At 45.7% G+C, this 19,744-nt stretch overlaps 2 protein-coding genes across 5 annotated transcripts in view; one reads left to right on the top strand and one right to left on the bottom strand.

Annotated features, from left to right (window-relative positions):
* The first annotated feature begins 95 nt into the window (after positions 1-95).
* tbc1d5 (TBC1 domain family, member 5) lies at positions 96-14,245 on the top strand. 3 transcript variants are annotated; one of them, XM_029167119.3, is made up of 23 exons: positions 96-220; positions 3,904-3,954; positions 4,224-4,342; positions 4,886-4,937; positions 5,111-5,219; positions 5,673-5,762; positions 5,854-5,928; positions 6,117-6,184; positions 6,273-6,375; positions 6,918-7,006; positions 7,128-7,178; positions 7,351-7,420; positions 8,104-8,276; positions 8,390-8,532; positions 8,950-9,056; positions 10,030-10,115; positions 10,245-10,546; positions 10,741-10,803; positions 11,731-11,939; positions 12,025-12,124; positions 12,254-12,333; positions 12,437-12,691; positions 12,995-14,245. In XM_029167119.3, exons 3-23 carry the CDS (start codon positions 4,243-4,245, stop codon positions 13,286-13,288), a joined length of 2,619 nt encoding a protein of 872 aa, XP_029022952.1. In that variant the 5' UTR covers positions 96-220; positions 3,904-3,954; positions 4,224-4,242; the 3' UTR covers positions 13,289-14,245. The 3 variants fall into 3 exon arrangements, with proteins under 3 accessions (XP_029022952.1, XP_029022954.1, XP_029022953.1); XM_029167120.3 differs by lacking the exon at positions 96-220 and adding an exon at positions 410-1,559; XM_029167121.3 differs by lacking the exon at positions 10,741-10,803.
* Positions 13,938-19,744, bottom strand: part of LOC114865723 (inactive phospholipase C-like protein 2) — a 17,977-nt gene continuing 12,170 nt past the window's right edge. For both annotated transcript variants that reach the window (XM_029167084.3, XM_029167085.2), the window contains 3 exons: positions 19,245-19,320; positions 15,950-16,059; positions 13,938-15,815 (listed from right to left, as the gene is read on the bottom strand). In XM_029167084.3, coding sequence (XP_029022917.1) covers positions 15,633-15,815; positions 15,950-16,059; positions 19,245-19,320 — 369 coding nt within the window. In that variant the 3' untranslated portion in view covers positions 13,938-15,632. The remainder of the gene's footprint in view (positions 15,816-15,949; positions 16,060-19,244; positions 19,321-19,744) is intronic.

The following is a 19,744-nucleotide window of genomic DNA, read 5'->3' as shown; positions in this document are numbered from 1 at the left end:
TTTACTCTATTACAAATCAGAGGGAAATCATGCATTTTACAGCATTAGCTACTACCTTCTACCACCTGCAGACAAGCGCGTCATCGAGCGCGTCCCCGGCCTCAGCTCCTCGGTCACGTGACGAGTCAGCTGGTCTTCAGCACATCCGCCTGACTCGCTACTGTTTACAAATCGGCAGACAGCGTACGGCAGAATGAGGAGTCCTGCGTGACCTGACCAGGTATCTGAGCCGCACCGAGATGTCGCCATGCTCTGTTTTACGCTCGTGGTCACGTTTTTTCAACCCGCATGTGTGTGTGAGCGCGCGCGCGCTGTGCGACGGTACCTGCTGCCTGCGCCGCAGCTGTGTGTCGAAAGTGCGGACAGGCCCGTGCACTGACTCGGTTGCGACTTGCTAACAACCACGCTAACGTCACACTACGTTCCCTGCTTCCCGTCGTTACATGTCGCATTCACTGAGCAGTGACACCTGTCGCATAATATTGTAGGTTTATTGCGCTGGTTCGGGCTGTTTTTGCGTTTTTGTTGGCACGAGGTGCAAGTTAGCTTAGCTGCAGTTTGGCGTTTCGCTCTTCCTCCCCGTCCGTGGAGCCTCGCTGTTGTTGTTTACTGTGAGTTCTGGTCTGTGAACTCTAATGTTACGCGCGCCTTCAAGCTGCTTTCTAGCCCGTCTCATCAGACTTGGTAACGCGTTCAGGGAACAACTGACTGCACGTAAACGCAGCATGGCAGGGACGTGTCAAGTGTTTGACGCTTCATTCCTCATTTATCTAAATTTCTGTTTCATCACATTCGTTGCACTTAGATCATGGGCACAGAAATCAATTGACGTCTTTGTTTAAATACATGCAGTTTTACAGGCTAAAGTATTTGAACACTGACTAGTTTAAAAAAGCTTCTTAAACTCGTTTGTTGGGAATGCTGCTTGGTAAGAACCGTGGAAATGTAGGACGAATCTGCGCAGAGTAGGGCACGTAAATCAAAATATGGTTGATTTGCCTGTGTTCTGCAGTACTACTGATCTGTGGGTGTGTGATTCTGAACCAGCATCATTCACATGGACTCTTACTGTGTTTTACTTCTTCACTGTGCCTCCTTGTAAACAGTCAATAACGCAGCCCCACTGCGTTAACTTTGCTGCACACACACAGCATTGACAGTCAGAGGAAACATGTCAGCGGTGGGGGAATTCATAATGTGTACTTGACTTCAGAATCAGTTCCTGAATGTTAAGCTCATCTTCCTCGTTCGTCGTGCATTGTAGGTCTTTTCACAGCCTTTTCGGCATGTGACAGGTTAAAATAAAGCTGCTTCCCACCCCTCGCCTCCAGTTGCACAAGAGTGAATTGTTAGCACTTGAATCTGTGTTTCTATGTTTCTTCCCTGTTTTTTCAGAATGGTTTTCAGACGACTGGCAAGTATTTGGTAACTAATTCTCTCAGTACAGGGCAAATGGACTGTGTTTTTCCAAGATTAGCGTCCCAAGCATGTTCTCAGCCTCTTGCAGGGCATGTGACCGTGAAGCCTGCCGGGCTCTTGCTGTGCTGGAGTAGAGACATGTGAGTTTGTTTAGCTGGGCTGTCTTGCTGCACTCTGCCGCTGTGACCGGAGCCGTCAGTGACAGCTGCTCTCAGTGACGGCCCTTGAATCTTTTTCTGAAGGATCATCTTCATCTGTGTTGAGATTGTTTGTTTTTTTTATTGTAAGAGAAATGATGCGTGCACATTTGTAATTCACTCAGGTATCTGTAAGTGGAGCTTTTATATGCTTTATTTAAATGTAGCATGTATTAAATGAAAAGGCAATGAACAAGAATGCTGGGACTTTTTAGGCTAATGTTCTCCAGCAGGTCCTTTTGAGGTAATTACTGTTCTTAGGTGCCTTTATAGCTGTAATCATTAGATCTCTTAAATGCTGGTTTCACACCCACTGTGCTGTGAGGCTTGGCCCATTCCAGACTTTTATTTGCTTTAAGATCAAGATGCTGCTGTAAATCAGTTAAGATTTATTTGTTTTGTCCAGTCAACCGCAAGCCACGTTTCAGTCATGTTTCAGCCATTAGCACTGAACGAGACAGAGGTTTCTGACATTGGGCAGTGTTTTCCTCCTTGCATTGAATGTTTTCCTTCAGAATAAAGGCACCCTGTGTTGGATTCAACAAACTAACCCTTAAACACAACTGAGCCTTCTCTGTAGTTCACTGAGAGTGATATAGTGTAGTGTCAGTGTTGTATTTTCTTCATTTCTTCCCGTGAGGACAGAGCTGATGTGACCCACTGCGCTGTACGAAGAAGCTCCAGTTTAGATTCATGTCTAAAGGCTGAATGACTTCTTGGTTTACGTAGCTTATTGCATGAACCTCACTTTTATTCTGATGGTGTGCTGTTACTGAGTATTATTATATGTCTAGCGCTTCACCTTTTAATGCCAACATGTCTCACTGTAGATAGGATAGAGTTTTTCTTCAATGTAAGGGCAATAACACTTTACACTGAATAGAGGAGGCTGCCTGACTGACAACAATTCAAAACTTTTTAAAGAAAGAACACGTTCCAGTGTCAAAATGTTAATTTACGGCATGTTATTAGAAAGTTATGGATTGAGCTTCGTGTGTTGCTTGTCGTCGTAAGTCCCAGGAACAGAACTTCTCTCTCGGAACAGATGGACTCAGTGTTATTTGTATGTTGATTTATTTATGCATTTCATTATGTATTGATTTGATTATTTCATGAAAGATCCGTGTTTTGAATTATTGAGGTGTCTCCAGGTGCTGCGGAATGAATTATGCAGAAGCTAATTTGCCTTGATTATTAGTTTGGTAAAGTTAGGAGTGCCGCTTGACGTTGGGCTGAGGGAAGGAAAGAGAAGACTCGCTTCAGGCAAGACGGTGCCAGCGTGCAGAGGCCTCAAGCCTTTCAGCTACATCGTCTCTCGCTCGCGCACACATGCCTCCTCAAAGTGCAGCCTTGCAGTGAGGGGTCTTTGAAGGCTTCTTTACAAAGTTGTGGAAGGGCCCTCTTTTTATTTGTGGAAGGAGGGGACAAAGTGCTGGGTGTGTTTACAAGCCTGTAGGGAAAATATTCCTCAAAATACAATTTAACAATCTGTGCAAAGCAAATTACAGTCAGATAGTGATAATATCATCCTGCATGAGGTGACTACAGTTATATTTGTGGCTGCTCAGGAGAGTTTAACTCTTTTATGCCAACCTTTTAAAGTAAAATTTAGAAGACAGGCTATTATTGGAGACATCTTTTGAGAACGTTCCTCTGTTTTCCCTATAGTTGTGGATTAGTTACGATAATTAAGTAGGATAAAATCCCTTTTATGAAGGAGGGGAGGAAAAACCCCTACTGAGTGAAGGGGAGCATTAGTCTTGGAGGAGAACAGATGTTTCCTAAGAAAACAGGCACATACATTATGCATAAAATAATTTCTATTTCGATGGCTTGTGCAGCTCGTTTATTGAGCGGCGCTCCATTCATATGGTTAATAGGTTTAGGACATGCCTTTGTTTTGTCACTTCCACAATTAATAAAGCAAAGGAAAGCGTGTCACTGTATGGAAGCTCGCCGCTGTGTAGGCCTGCGTATTAGGCTAACCATATTCATAAACATGGGATAATCCCAAGCCGGATAAGGAACGGAGGAATTGGTTAACCTAGATTGTGGCACGTCTCTGAGAAAGTGAAACTTCCGTCAGAAGCGTGGCGGCAAGGAGAATTTTTCCACTTTTTAAGGTTTTCCTAAATGCCACCTTTTGTCTTGCAGTGCTAAAAATTAATTAAATAATTAATTCAAATTTAAATTTGAATTTTTCTTTGGAGTTTCATAACATCTTAACTATGAGATCTATGATTTGTGACCTTTTCAGATGTTTGATTATTCTTCCTTCTCGTTGCAGAATCATCATTCTTTGTGAGTCTTGGTTGAGGAGAATCACAAGGCTGTGACAGTAAGTACTGTAGGCGGCAGCAGGTAGATAACGCTGATTAAGAGAGCTCTTATTTACTCTTACTGTATCAGCCAGACCGGCGTTCGTTCAAAGAAACGGTACCTCTCAGCAGGTCCTCTGATCAAAGATCAGTCTCACAATCAGTAGACATGAGTAATTTTATTGGAAATCAAGGCTTTGTCATTGGGACGATGTTGAGCCATGACGTAACACACTTAACTAAGACCCTTTTTTAGTTTATTTCTTGCCTGTTCTGTGTCTTTGGCCAGGTCCAGCTGGGTCGTGGTCATGCAGCACCCCAATTTTGAGACCCGCCACCCTCTCCAGACGGACGAGCAGCAGGAGACCGGATTCGATCCGCTAAACAATTTCAACAAAAACCACAGCAGTAGGTCAACGTTCATCAGCGGCTCTGTCAAAACTGGAAATGGGAGTGTAGGAGTCAGTCAAGACAGGTTGATATGAAGACACAATAGTGTGAAGAAATGTGGTGTGAGTCAGGCTTGCGACACCCCCAGGCCGAGGCTGATTTTGTGCCTTTCTGCCTACACGTGAGAGGGGGATGATGGGTGTTGGCGTTTAGTGGAACTGATGAATATTTATGCCAAGGGTCCCAGTGGACTGATCCACTCCTGTACCTAATTTTGATAGACAGCTCTCTGACTTGAATACACGCTCACCTGCAGGCCAAATTAGACTTATTACTGCCAATAAAGAGCAAGATGAGTAGTTTCTGCCGTCCCTGTCTCTTGCATAACTTAAAAACAAAGGCCCAAAAATAACATGGTCATGAAGAAGCAATAAAAAAGAAAGCTGGGTTTGGAGTGGAGTTGCTGGCGAAGGTTGTGTTTTCGTTCACGGCTCTTGTGATTGATTTGTGCTTTCACTCCTTATCGCTGGTTGCTTTACATGTGCCTCTCTGTTTTAATAGTAGGATCCCTTGACAGCAGCGGTTGCTCTCAGTCGACCTTCCTCTCGTACAGGTGAGGCTTTGTGTTTCCCGGGGAGTGCACGACACACTCTTGGCCCAGCATCCCCTCCAGCATCCCAGTTTACTGCTGGATGACACATTGCGCAGAATCGTGTTCCCAATTTGGGTTGAGAAGCTCATAAATCTCCTTGTCCTCTGCCTCCCCCCCCCCCCCCCCCCGTGCAGGAAAGAATGGGACGACTTGTTCCTCAACAGTAATTACCTGGCGAGGATCCGGCAGGCGGGCATCAACGGTCGACTGAGAAGCAGCCGCTTTCGGAGCGTTTGCTGGAAGGTAACTGCCAAGCGAATTAAGGAGTCCTATCGAGTTTGATTAGAGGGGCTTTGGCAGTTTCCCTGCCTCAGAAAAACCAGCATTTCTGGCAACATACAGTACAGGAGGCATCTTAGAGCTTAGTCTTGAAATAGTAAGTTACAGTTCGGTTTATACATTATGAAGCAAAGAAAAGGCCTGGAGGTGGTCCTGAGGTAGCTGCTACTAGAAAACACAAGAGTCCACATGATCAGAGGTCTGTCTGAGACAAAGAACTCTTTGACCACAGCCAGTCAAGTCAAGAACACACTGGAGCAGAGTTATGGCTGCTAATGGAACCGTATCACAGGTGTGCATGTGATATGAGTGCTAATAAACGTACCAGGATGAGTTCTGCTTCATAGTACATTACAAAATTCAATATGAGATCTAGGTTTTGGGGCATTCATGAAACATGTACTCTGTGTCCGTCAGCTGTACCTTGAGGCTCTTCCAGAAGACAAGGGACAGTGGATCAACAAGACCAAGGAGCTGCGGGCCCAGTATGAGAAGATCAAAGAGATGGTACCCACCATTACTGTAGTTAAGGAAACGGACATGTAACATGGTCATTAATCTCAGGATAATGTGAATGATGGTTTGTTCTGTGTCTCAGCACATCACCAACCCTCGCAAGGCTGCAGGACAACAGGACCTAGTGGTTAACAACCCGCTTTCCCAGGATGAGGGGGTGAGTTTGTGTCTGTGTGTGTGTAATGGTCAGTCCCATTTCCATTATATTATTGAAATATCATTTAAAATGCATTTGAAATGTAATATAGTTTTTTGTGTATAACAAACATGTTGACCATCATATTTAGGTGAAAAATATTTTAAAAAAATTATTTCTGTCAATGTTTTTATTATTATTATTTCCAGAGCCTGTGGAATAAGTTCTTCCAGGATAAAGAACTGAAGGGGATGATCAAACAGGACGTGTTGAGGACGTCAGTATCTGCTTTTTTCTCATTGCCCTAATCCATCAGCACGGCGTAAACGTCTGTTTGTTGGGCTTTCTTTCCACATTTGCACCAGGTTCCCAGAGATACATTACTTCCAGGACGATGATGTGAGAACCAAGCTGACGGACATTCTTTTCTGTTATGCCAGAGAAAACGAGCAGTTACTATATAAACAGGTATGATTGACCTCAAGGCTGGTGTGTGTGTGTGTGTGTGTGTGTGTGTGTGTGTGTGTGTGTGTGTGTGTGTGTGTGTGTGTGTGTGTGTGTGTGTGTGTGTGTGTGTGTGTGTGTGTGTGTGTGTGTGTGTGTGTGTGTGTGTGTGTGTGTGTGTGTGTGTGTGTGTGTGTGTGTGTGTGTGTGTGTGTGTGTGTGTGTGTGTGTGTGTGTGTGTGTGTGTGTGTGTGTGTGTCCAGTGAGCTCAGACAATAGAGCAAAATACCTTTGTAACTTAATCATTATCAGTGTCTCACTGTCTGTAACAGGTGCCAGCGAATAAACAGACAGCTAGTACAGCTTGTTTTTTGCAAACTAGAAGTGACATGTGGCCAGGCAGTGGCTAACAATGTCTAAATTAAATCTGTCATCCTAGATTAGAAATCTCGTGCATCACTATTAAACTAGGACTGACCATAAATGAACCATATTCTCTCTCTCCCCCTTGCCCCCTTGCATCCCACGCTCTTTAAACCTCTGTCTCTGTCTGTCTCTGACTGTAGGGGATGCATGAGTTGCTGGCTCCCATTGTGTTTGTCCTGCATTGTGACCATCAGGCCTTCCAGCATGCCAGCGAAACTGCCAGCCCCAGGTCAGTTCCTCATAGCTGTGAATTGTTTGCACTTTAGTAGCCATAAATATCAGCCGGCCTGCCCCTGCCTCAGTGGCTTACATGTAGCCTGAAGCTAAAACAGCTATTTCTCTTCCCACAGTGAGGAGATGAAGTGTCTGTTGAACCCAGCGTACCTTGAACACGATGCCTAGTGAGTGCACTCCCAATCATTTCTTGTTCCCGTCCTGCCTCCTCACTATTAAACATTTTATACCCTTTTAAAGTTCCATCTCCAGCTCTCTCGTTATGATTCTTTTTTTTATTGTCTTGTATTGCATCTCCATCTCTTTCCCCTCAACACATGCATGCACTTCTATCCACAGTGCCATGTTCTCACAGCTGATGGAGACGGCAGAACCGTGGTTCTCCTGCTACGAGAGGGAAGTGAGGAAGGTCAGTTTGACGTGAAGACCTGTTTTACTTGTATCAGAATTACCGATCGCTGCAACAAGCTTTTGCTTTTTGCACCATCATAAACATTTATACCTTAAATTGTAATCCATAAGATCCCTGCTGTGTTTTTTTTTTTTTTTAAAAACACACCTATGGTTCCCATGGTAACAGCAGGTGCCATTTATTATTACGGCAACTGTCTGAGTTTTCGCTCATCAGATCAAGTTAGTGTAATTACAAGCAAAAACAATAATTACTGACTGCAATAATTATAACTGATCAGATGTGACATTTGTGACAAATGTTTCCTGGGACTCATTCACCATAAAGGCCACTGTGCATTTTAATTATTCTAAGGCTTTACTACAGTAGCAGTATTGGGATGAACATTGAGCTTCCATCATCCTACTGATCCATGAAGTGTATGAATGATTGTTTCATAAAGTTGAGACCATTAAAAATGGGATTTAGTTCCACTGAAATCTTTACGTTGAGTTTTCACATATCCAAACAGCAGAAACTTGCACAAAATAACTTTTGTTCAAGCAAGACATTTGCATGCCCTCCTTAATAAATGTAATCCTCTTTAGCATATGTGGAGAATTTTTATCAGATGGCCACAGATGCTGCTCGCCGATGTTCATATAATGTTATGCTGATTATATAATGATCCACTCCTTCAGGGTAAGGAAGAGATGCTGACCAGCATCCCGTTCGCTAGGCCTCAGGACGCGGGGCCATCTGTTGCCATAGTGACCAAAGTCAACCGCATCCAGGACCAGATGGTGAAGAAGCACGACGTGGAACTGCACATGCACCTCAACCGGCTGGAGATCGCTCCACAAATCTATGGCATGTCAGTATCTACACGTGATGTTTTTTTTTTTTTGTTTTTTTTTTGTTTTGTTTTTTTTGGACCCTCAACCACCGAACAAATAATATTACCATATCTGTCTCTGTGTCCTGCAGCCGGTGGGTGCGTCTGCTGTTCGGACGCGAGTTTCCGCTCCAGGACTTGCTGGTGGTGTGGGACGCTCTGTTTGCTGACAGCGTCACTCTGGACCTGGTGGACTACATCTTTGTGGCCATGCTGCTCTACATCCGAGATGCTCGTATGTCCATTCATTACTGATGTAATCCAATAACCGCGTGTGTTGTCTTTGTAGCATGGGCTTTCATAAAAACACTTAACGGCAAGAATGTGATTTACTCTACCTCATTTAATCAGATGGAGTCATATTCCCTAAATAGACAGCAGACCTGCTGCCATGCAGGAGGCAGGATACGCTGAAAATATTCACTTCTCTGTTCACATCTCTTTGCTGCTATTCAACATATGCCAAGGAAAGAAAAAACACTGATACAGAGCAAGACACCCAGTGCTTAAGGTTTCATTTTCAGTTGTAGCTGCAAAATGTGTGACTGGTCTAAGCTTTAATGCTTTAAACCAACTGAGAGATGCAGGCGAGGATGGTAATCAGTGCTCACTGAGTGTGACTAATGCTGTATTTGCTTTGTGTCTGTTGTAGTCATTGCTAGTAACTTCCAGACCTGCCTGGGCCTCTTAATGCACTACCCTCCGATAGGTGACATCAACTCTCTTCTGCAGAAGGCTCTGTTCCTCAGAGACCCCAAAGTAAGCAACCATGGTTCTGGTTCAGGTGCTCTGCTTTGCTTCTTTATATTTGAAGTCCCCTGAGGCTTGATGTGGTGCTATATCCTCCTCAACTATGCCTCACTGATCAGGGAACTGTAGCAGTGTTGCACCGTGTGAAATATATAGATCCTCTTAAACAATCTATGCTTATTTAGTCATTAATTACATAATAGCAACATGATTTCTTTCATTATCTAAGAGTTGAAGAACACAAACAACACAAACCAGAAGTGTGTTTAGGGATGAGGCAGATCAGCAAATGTTTCAGTTCCTCATATATGATTGTAAAGTATATTAGTGGTTTCAAAGAACTCACAGTAAGTACATGAAGCACAGATGTTTGGGAGAAAACGCGCCCATAAACAAGTGAAACATGACATCACAGACACCTATTGCATTGTTTTGGGTGCATTAGCAGTATTTAGGTCTGAACATTAAATAACTGTTTCATAGAAGCCACTACAAACTCACCAAATATCTAAGGGATTTAAAAGTGTGTCCTGGACACACAAACAAACAACAGAGGGCCACGTTCTTGTCTTTAGCGCTACATGTAAATCAGTCATTGTTGTGTGTCTTGAGTGAAGTATGACCTTTGTCATCTCCAGTATGTTTATTTTACAGTCATCATAAGTAAATAAAAATTCACTGACCCAAACACAACTCACCCCCCTCCCGTTCACTACTCTCCTCTGATGAGATTTCAGGAAAGAGCCTGATCTGACGTGACAGTGCCCCCCCCCTCCCCCCAGGTGTTTAAGCACGTCCCATTCCGTCCACATCAGAGCTACACCTGGGGCTGGTCTGACTCAGACGCATCAACGCACCCGGTTCACTTGTTTATGTACATGGAGGCAGAAGTTACTGTAGCTTGACTTGTTTATCACGCACACATGGGGCATTTCTTTTTTTACCTGTACTGTACGTGTGCTGACAAAAACTGTTGTTGCAGAACAATCCGCGACCCGTAAACTACCAGTTCCAGCAGAACCTGGATTACTACAAAACCAGGGGAGCAGATCTGATGAACAAGACACGGTAACGCTCCTCATTAAGCATTTAAGGTTATAAGCTAAAGGCCACAGTTATGTTATTGCCCCCACCAGCAACCAAACTAAAATCCAGGCCCATCAGTCCGTCTGTACACTTTATGCTTTGTGTTTGTAGTTCTAATTCCGGTGCCAAAGCCGCCCCCCTCAACATCAACAAGGTCTCCAACAGCCTGCTCAACTTCGGTAGGAAACTCATTGCGCCGGCCATGTCGGGGGGCTCTGGCGGCGTCTCGCCCATCAACACCGAGGTACACTCCTCCTCTTCCTCCTCCTCGTCCACCTCGCCCGCCTCTGTCCCGGCCCCCGCCCCGGCTCACCCGCTGGCCGAGCCCCCGTCGAGTCAGACAGCGGGCCACGCACAGAACCAGCCCCACCGCCTGTTAAAGTCCGAGAGCATGCCTGTGCACCTCAGCAAAGGTGAGAGACAACGCGGCGATGGCTTGACATTTCAGGACCGTGTTCTTCCTGACAGATACTAAGTGGTTTTGGTTTCTTGGCATTTGTATAACTGGTGTATTATTTGCATGTACAGATCATCTGAGTATCTAAAAATAAACCCATGGTTTGTGTGGTTGTTGCAACATCAGCTTTGATTCTACTCTATTTGTTAGATGTAGTTTCAGGTGGAGTGTCTGAGGTGTCTCTTCCAGCCCAGACTCACACTGACACACAAGGTAACAGCTGCCATGGCGCCTGCTTGTATACCACCCTTACACGTGGCCATGTCGGCACCACTGCTGTATGTCGTTTAGTGTTTGGCCTGCTGTTCCTGCTGCTGAGGTCGTGAGCGCAGTTCGAGTTCATAGCATGTAATGGAGAGCTTTGGCCAGCAGAGGGCGCTCACAACTCGCCACAGAAGTTATACACATGAGCGTCATGGGTGTGCTGTGATTACCTGCAGTCGGCATGTGCTCAACAGCTTATTTGTGCATCTTGTTTTTAAATCACAGTGGCTGCACAGTAAATGTTGTTTACAATGCGTTTGCTAGTTCCTCTGCAATTCATTGTAAATACAAAGAAACAAAGATTAAATTATATAAAAATGACTGACCTATAGTTTTTAAATGCAGTCAACTAATACTCTAATAAATGAAATGCAGTTCTAAATTGACTACCTAAATTTGCATTTAAATAATGATTTAATGAGCTTTGCTGTAGAGCAGCAGCAGGCGTTCTGATTGGTCTTCCTCTACATGTGACTCTGACATCAACATAACAGCTGGCCAATCAGAACGCCTGCTGCTGCTCTGTGGGTGGGACCTTTTAATCAGCAGGTCTTACAGTGCATACAGTAATTAAAAGGCAAATTGAATTGAAATATATTTTTGTAGATTATGTCACCCTAGGTGTCAAATTCTTTGAATGCTCATCTCTTTTTTTCTCATGGACTTGATGTGAAAATGATTGTGCTCCTACTTAGAACAACTTTCAACAGCAGTTTAATCAAATTCTTCAGTCAAGGTCCATTCACTGACTTTTTCCCATGCCTTCAACTGAATATCTGTGCTTTGTTAAAGCTAGTAGGTAGAACTACTCATGTTTATCAATAGGTCGTAAAATATAAAGCATATTTTGTCTTGTGCTTCCTGTTTGTTTCTCAGGACAAAGCTCCAGGACAGTCAGTTCCTCTCCCAGCATAGACAGCCTCACTGGTGGGCGGGGCCAGTGCTCTGCCTCCCCACCGCTTCCTCCCTCCAGAGGCAGTGATGTCAGCACTTCATCTCCACCGCTCTCTGCCACCAGGAAGGAATCTTTCTTCAATATCACTCGCTCTCGGTCCCACAGCAAGACCATGGGCAAGAAAGAGATGGTGAGCATTGCAACCTTTTGTTTACAGAAAGGGCGAAGCACAATAAATATTTTCCATACTCTCTTTATGATGGCGTTATCAACAGGAGGAAGACCTGGAAGGCCAGATCTCTTTCCTACAGGGTCAAATCAATGACTTGGAGGCCATGAGCAAGTACTGTGCCAAGATGATGAACATGCACATCTGTGAGTGCATGTTACTCTTGTTAACTTTTCACAGTCTAAATGTTACTTCAGTTGTTTTCTCAGAGCGCTTGGTACAATATCTGTTGTGTGTCAGTGTCTAAAAAAGGAATATGCGACTGCTATTTATAGGTAAGATCCAGGAGGTGATTCTCCAAGAACACCTGGAAAAGGAGGACGAGGTGCTTGTGTCACTGGCTGGACTCAAACAGGTTAGCTCCAGCATGCAGGCTGAATGCACAGGAGAGTTTTTCCACATCATCTTTAACTCTACTCTCCTAATATTCGTCCTTTCTGTTACCTTCTCCCTCTCAGATCAAAGACATCCTGAAGGGAGCACTGCGCTTTAACCAAAGCCAGCTGGAGGCCGAGAACGAGGAGATCACCATCGCCGATGATCACTACACCTCCACAGCAGCTGCGGAGACGGCTCGGAGCGCTGTCGGTCGCCACGGAAACCACCAGCCGCCGTCCGGCAGCAGGCGGAGTCGTGACGCCGACATGGACGGGGGTGGGAGCGCAGACGAGAAGGAAGAGGAGGAGCAGCCGATGACCCCACCTGAGCAACAGGTTTGTAGCTGCCAGCAGCGTTATCAGCATTAACAGTTTACCACAGGATTAGTTTTCAGTTTGACTGCATGAACTTTTGATCCTTTGTTCAGTGTCTCCAAATCTGGTCATTTCCATCAACAAATTATGACACCATGTGACACTAAATCTGTTCCCCCAGGATCCAGCCTAGAATGATTCTGCACAGTGAACACAACTACTCAATGAAAATATTGAGTCAAAAATTCTGTAGCATTTAATCAGCTGAGTTTAAAGTGAGGAGCCAACCATAGTTACACAGCCTTGGTTCATCATTTCGTGCAGGTGCCGTATTCCCTCGGCTCGGAGGGCAAGAACTGGGACGACTACATCCTCGTGTCCCAGGATGAGGACTTGCAGGCGGCGGAGGGGGGGGCGGGCGGCGGCCGAGCCGCCGCCGCGTGCACCCCGCCCGTCCGCCGGGGCCGCGGCTTGGTGAGGATGGAGCCCGAGGGCGCCGCCGGGAGCTTCCACGACCCCCTGATGGCCGCCACGACGTCGGGCTCCTCCAGCCCGGACGAGGGCTCCACCCACAGCAAGGACTCTGATTTCACCATCGTCAACCCAAATGACCTGTGAACAAGCAACCCCCCCCACCCCCACTCCTCCTCCTCTCATACCTGCATCATATCCTGCTCAGAGGGTGTGATAGGAGGAAACTGACTTTGGATCAGGCTGGCGAATCTGCAGTTTGCGGTGGAGTATCAGCTGATTTGCTGTTGGCTAAACAATTGCACACGTGGACTGTGACCATTCCAGTCACAGGTACCTTCTCCTGTCTCTTTTAACTGTCATCTGTGCCACTTTAGTCCTGTCTCAGCTGATGCTGTAAGCTGTCTATCTAATGCCTGTCTCCTCATTTTGTTGGGTTCTGTCACTCATTTTACTGTAGTGCCCTGTTCTGCAGAAAGTGGGCACCTTTTAACTGCATCCCCCATCACGACATATATGCTCTGAGCTGGACCTTAAACTGCAATTTACCTCTCCCTGTGAGCCGACCGTAGTCTTTTGGACTTTGATACTGCACTTATTCTATATGTGGAGATGTGGCCATACCTCTGACTGTGCCCTGTGTCTGTCTCACTGTGTCCTTACAGAGGACGCTGTCCTCTGATACTCAGAAGGAAGCCTGTCCTGTCAGTTGTGAAGGGCGGCTTTCTCCCCCTCCTAAAGCAGTGCCTCTGACCATTAGTCGTCTCTCAACCAAACAAAACCTGACTCGAAGATCTTATTGTTTTTGTTAGCTTTTTTTTTTTTTTTTTTAATAAAAACACTTTTAATCCTTAGATTTATAGTTTGCTGGATAAAAGGATTAAATTATGGAGTAAGTCTGTTTTTTTCCCTTACATTTTAAAACCTGATTCCAATGTGGACATTTTAATGTGGTGAATTGACACGTTTTAATTTGTCACATTACTGTGTAGTTCTTCTGTTCTCTTCCCATGGAAACAGTGTAAACTAGCGCGCACGGAACGAATGTCTGCTCATTCAGCGTAATTAACTCTAGACAAATAAAACTACAGAGCTCTTGCTGCATCTAAATGTTTCTTTGTCTGGAAAAATGTTTTTGCCTTTGTGGCACTGATGTGAACCCTGATTCTTTTTTTTTTTTTGCAGGTCAAATTTGGAGTGTAAGTATAAAACTGTTACATTAAGTGGGTCAAACAGAAAGATAAAATCACATCTTAAAAATGCATAACGCTGTAAACTAATGTGCATCTTCCAAAAGAGCCATAAAGTTAAATCAATGAAAAACATATTACCTTCATAAAGGAGAATTTATTGCTAAGCTGTTGAAGTCGACTGCATTGGTCCTGGCAAGGGTTATATAACACACTGTAGCTCTATCAGACAAATGGGATACATCTTCTGGGGACCATGATAATAAACAGTCAGGCTTCTAACAGGCTCATGTTGACATTTAATGCCATGCTCTGGACCGCTTCACTGCTGTGGGCCAGACCTGGTACCATGCTCATCATTTTGCAGATGTGGGTTTGATCCAGGCTAAAGCAAATTCGATATCCCTGAATTTATGCCATGCTTACGTCTGGAGGAATAACAGAAACATAAGCATCAGTCATTTAAAACTAGTTTATTCCATATGGAGGAGTGGGAATCTTTAACAGCAAAACCGAGTCAAGCTGCATCTACTGCACTGATATTTGTCTGAAATGTTTTCATCCAGGACAGATGATGGATGTAAAATATTCTTTACAGCTAAATGATGGCTGATGGTAAAATGCTGTGTAGCGTTTGCACCCAAATCAAGCACATTCAGCAAAACGGTTCTTGTTCCCTAGAGGCAGATGCACGCACAGCTGTGGGGCAGTTTGATCACTATGGCACGTAACAGTGGTTTCATTAGCTTCAGGAAAATAGAAAAATATAGACTGCTGTAAGTAACAATATTTAAAAGGCAGAATGGAGGGTTGTGGAAAGACACAGGAACTACACATGGAAATGGACGACGTGTACAGTGACATACACTATGGGCTCAAACTTGATATTGCTGGATAACAGCTTATTGACGCACAAGCTGCTACCGCTGAATGGCAACGACTGTTAGCATGTCATGGCTCAAGATCTCGTCATCAGACTGCGATAGAAATCGATTAGTCCTCCCTCTGCGGGACACGTGCCGAACTCCGGGAGCGTTGCACACACGGAGCGGTTAATACTCTTCTGATGTATTTACATTTTAATACAGTACATTAATACAGTACGTCTGCAGCTCTTTCGACAGATTGGTGGCCGGTGGCTAAAGATTTACATTCATCGACTCCATAGTTCCTTCTTAGAAACACTGCTTTCCGTTGTACAGTATCACGAGGGGGTCCCGCTGGGGCGGACTAAAGGGTTGGATGCACCTCTAAGGAGCGTTTGTCACAGCAGCTGCAGTGTTGATTTGGTCACGCGCTTTCTACGCCGAGGGTCCGCTTGCACTCAGGATGGGCTTCTCATCCTGACCTCGTCGCGTTTGGGAGCGAACTCTCCTCACGCCTAGGCTCTCCTTGGTGAGGTTTCCGGTCAGGGCAGCATCGTGGACCTGCTTCATGTTGTCCTGGACTTCAGCCTTGGCGTGTGTCAGCAGGTCGGTCTGGCCCTGGATGAAAAGGAGACCCCAGAGAGAGAGAGTGAAGGGCACAGCACACTGATGGAGATGGAGCCTAGAGGTGGAGGGAGCCTGTGGGGATGAGTGGGGGCCCCTCAATACACACGTGAGTGTGTGTTGCTGACCTTGAGGATGGTGATGTTCCAGCTGAAACTCTCCAGCGCTCTGGTGACCTTGCGACCCTTCAGCCCCTCCTTTGCCGCCAGGTTCTGTAGCTTCTCATGAAACTCCATGGCTAGAGATGAAAACAAGCAGAGCACATGGGAGGGTGACCCTTCATACGCCAGCAGAAAGAAGGGACCACACGTTAGCAGCACGGGGAGCACAGATGGTTTGTTGCACGGGTCTACTAAAGGCCACCACGACTAATGAGCCTCAGAAAACATGTTCTTCAACCCAGCCTTCCTGTCTGCATCCGGTTATCTATCAGCACTGCTGTACGTATGAGTTGTAATGGACCCACACCACCGTAATGTGTTACTCAGAATTGCATTCCTGGCAATGTGTAGACCGCATGCTGTCACTGTGTGTGTGTGTGTGTGTGTGTGTGTGTGTGTGTGTGTGTGTGTGTGTGTGTGTGCGCGCGTCTGACACAGTAAATAATCATAAAGCAAGAGTGAGTCATTTCATCAACGCTAGTAAGATTCTGGAATGTTAGAATCAATGTGTGACTGAGGTGTTTCATTGAAGTACTCGACTCTGCCGCTGTTCTCGTTGCATAGGTGGCTCCTGCACAGCGCAGGTCACACACTGATTATTTGAGTGTTCAGCTAAAGGTTACTGAGGATCTTTCACTTCACCTTTTGCCTTGTTATTTCACAGCTAGATTGCTGCTATTTCTCTTCACTCTTTTTCTGTCCTACACTGTCCAGGCCCAGCATTCCTTGTGATCATTCTGTTCCTCAGTGTGAATGGCTGACTGAGGTTCTGTCCCCCACTGTGTCCCACCATCACTGGGACATCCTATCGTCTACAGTATCTTCAAATACAAGTTGAGGTCTTCATTTACACACGAACTACATAAACTTCCTGGACATGCCACATGGAGATGAAGCAACTGGAAATGAGCAATGGAAAATTCAAAAGGAAGGAAGAAAGGCTGATGGAACATGTGAGCAACGGATGAAGACAGATACAGAGAAAGAACAAGTGGCATCACAGAACTTGGGCCTGTGGCCGCTGAGCGTGTGCAGTGGGTTGTCGTTGTGTGTCTGGCTTCTTTTGGCTGCCCCGGGCCACTGTCCCACTGTTACCATGGAAACCCGGAAGTGGGTTAACACGGGGCACATCACTGCGAGCCCAGTCTTTAAACGTGCCAAATTGCGGACCACACACACACACACACACACACACACACACACACACACACACACACACACACACACACACACACACACACACACACACACACACACACACACGGAGGAAAGAACAGATTGTAATTTGTGTTCCTCACACATATTCCCTCTGTTATTGAACATCTGCAAACACACACACACACACACACACACACTTGCACGCACACACTCGCATGCACACACAAACACACACGGTGTCGCCGCTCCACATTCAAACGCACCTACAGAAGTTGCCTGAATAATAACCTTTACCGCACGGTTGCTAGGCAACGCAAAGCCTACGTGCCAATGTATTGTGTGTGCATGAGCGCGTCTGTTTCTCTGTGAAAACTGGCAAAGCCAATAGACTGAGTCTCCAAGTGACTACAGGAACAGTCGCATGCACAGACGAGAGACGTCGTCTGTGGCCCAGAGACAAAAATAAGCCAAGGCCAGAAAATCTGGATGTCCCAGGATGTATCACGTTCACTTCCTGTGATGTTTGAAGGTAACAGCCAGGTTAGAAGCTTCTCAATAAGCAGGTCAGGGCCAGAGAAGGCAGCTGGACCTCTGCTTCGACCCTGGGGTCACTGTACCCTTAAGCTAGGCAGCTAAAACAGTCAAGATTATTGGATGGGAAAGCATCTTTATCACATCATTCCCAACACTTTCTGTGTGATCGTATCCCATTAATTACCTACTACAAACTAAGTGAGAAAGTAAGTGTTTTGTAGCACTTCAGCAAACACTGAATTTCATTCACTCCCTCCTCTCCCTCAGTACTCCTGTCTTCCTCTCAGCGTTGCCTCCAGCTATCAGTCTCTGTCACTCATCTTCCCACGCCTTCGTTTCGTGCCTCAGCTCTGATGTAACTTCCAGACATCCATCTCTGCCACCAGCCGGCCAACGGCTTCCCCTGAGTGACCCCTCTGCCTCCTCCACCGCCCGGACGGCGGGGTGCTCCCCCGCCTTGGGATCACCTGATCGCCATCTCCACTCTGTACACACAGGAAGCGCTTTGTTCCAAAGATCAGGCCTCGGGCCCTGCAGCCGGGCCTTATCAGATGAGCGTGGCGGCAGAAATAAAAGATGCACCATGGAGTTGGGGAATGTGCCGCTGTGTCGGCCTGTTCGGCGGCCTGAGCCGAGAACTGATGGATATGTCACAGATTGTTTAATCAGTTGTCCCTAAAACGCAGTTCACTGGAGGATGGAAGCAGCGTGGAGCCTGTGGATTTGTAAACATTCATCTCCCACAAAAGCCTGTCTCTTTCTCTACAATGGCCCCGACTGAACTCGCATTATCTTTTGCTTAGTCCTCCAAGCACTGTAACCTACAGACACTAAAGGCATCATTCCCTTTTAAACAAATGACGTCATATAACGTTTATTTTTAACATAGCCTAGAAAGTCACATGTTAATTTTCTATACTAAGCAACTGGTTAACACTTTCAAATGTCAATCATGCTGCTCCAGCGTGACAGCTCAAGCCTGATTCAGCGTAGGGAACGTCATGATGCGTGTGTTTGGTGTGTTTGAGGGCTTGTTTATTGCCACCACGATGACAGGCTGGCAGACTAATGTCTGATGGCCCGAGGGGCTTGGGTGAAGTAAACAAACCTCTGCCAAAGATCATGGAAATGATATCAGCAGGTCACATATTGGGCCCTTCGCTTTGGGAGATAGAAGAGCGATAAACAGGAACTGTGCCAATTTAAACCCAATCCGTCCAAAACGTACAGAAGAACTGTGTGTGCGAAAGGAAAGGAAAGGAAAGGAAAGGAAAGGAAAGGAAAGGAAAGGAAAGGAAAGGAAAGGAAAGGAAAGGAAAGGAAAGGAAAGGAAAGGAAAGGAAAGGAAAGGAAAGGAAAGGAAAGGAGAAAGCAGTAAAGAGAAGTTAATGCGCAAGTTAATGCCGTGTGGATAACAACATTGCTGAAGAGGCTGTGTGGGCGTAGTCACGAGTGAACTAGGAATATGGGCATGGCCTCTTCTCTACTCGTTACACACACATCTTAACACACGCTCTACATAGCAGCAACTCGTAGACACACATGCAAAGCAACAAACACGCCTACGCACCCGTTGTCTGAATGTGCAGGATCTTGTCGTAGATTCCATCAGAGAGCTCCATCACCGCTCTGCTGGCCTGGACCATCTGCAGACAGGGAGAGGTCCATTAGCATGGAGCGCACGCACACGCGTAGGTGTGTGACCCCATTGCCCCTTGGCTCATTTACATCAGGTAAATGTGCTGCACATGGTGAGAACAGACACAGTAGGTGAAACTGGTGTTAGTGCTGCATATGTGATAAAATGACATGTTATAATATTTGTACATGGATGCACATGAGGATTACCCCCCCCCCCCACACACACACACAAACACGCTTATGCCTGATTAATTGTGCACCTCGACTCGCTAACCCTGCTGGGACGTGACCCCTCGGTGGGGAAAGCATTGCTGTTCAACAAATAGGGGATTAACTACAGTCCAGTACTTAGACCACACACACACACACACACACACACACACACACACACACACACACACACACACACACACACACACACACACACAC

This window comes from Betta splendens, chromosome 11 (genome assembly GCF_900634795.4).
Source record: "Betta splendens chromosome 11, fBetSpl5.4, whole genome shotgun sequence".
Classification (NCBI taxonomy): Eukaryota; Metazoa; Chordata; class Actinopteri; order Anabantiformes; family Osphronemidae; genus Betta; species Betta splendens.
This window is presented reverse-complemented; position numbering and strand designations above follow the sequence as displayed.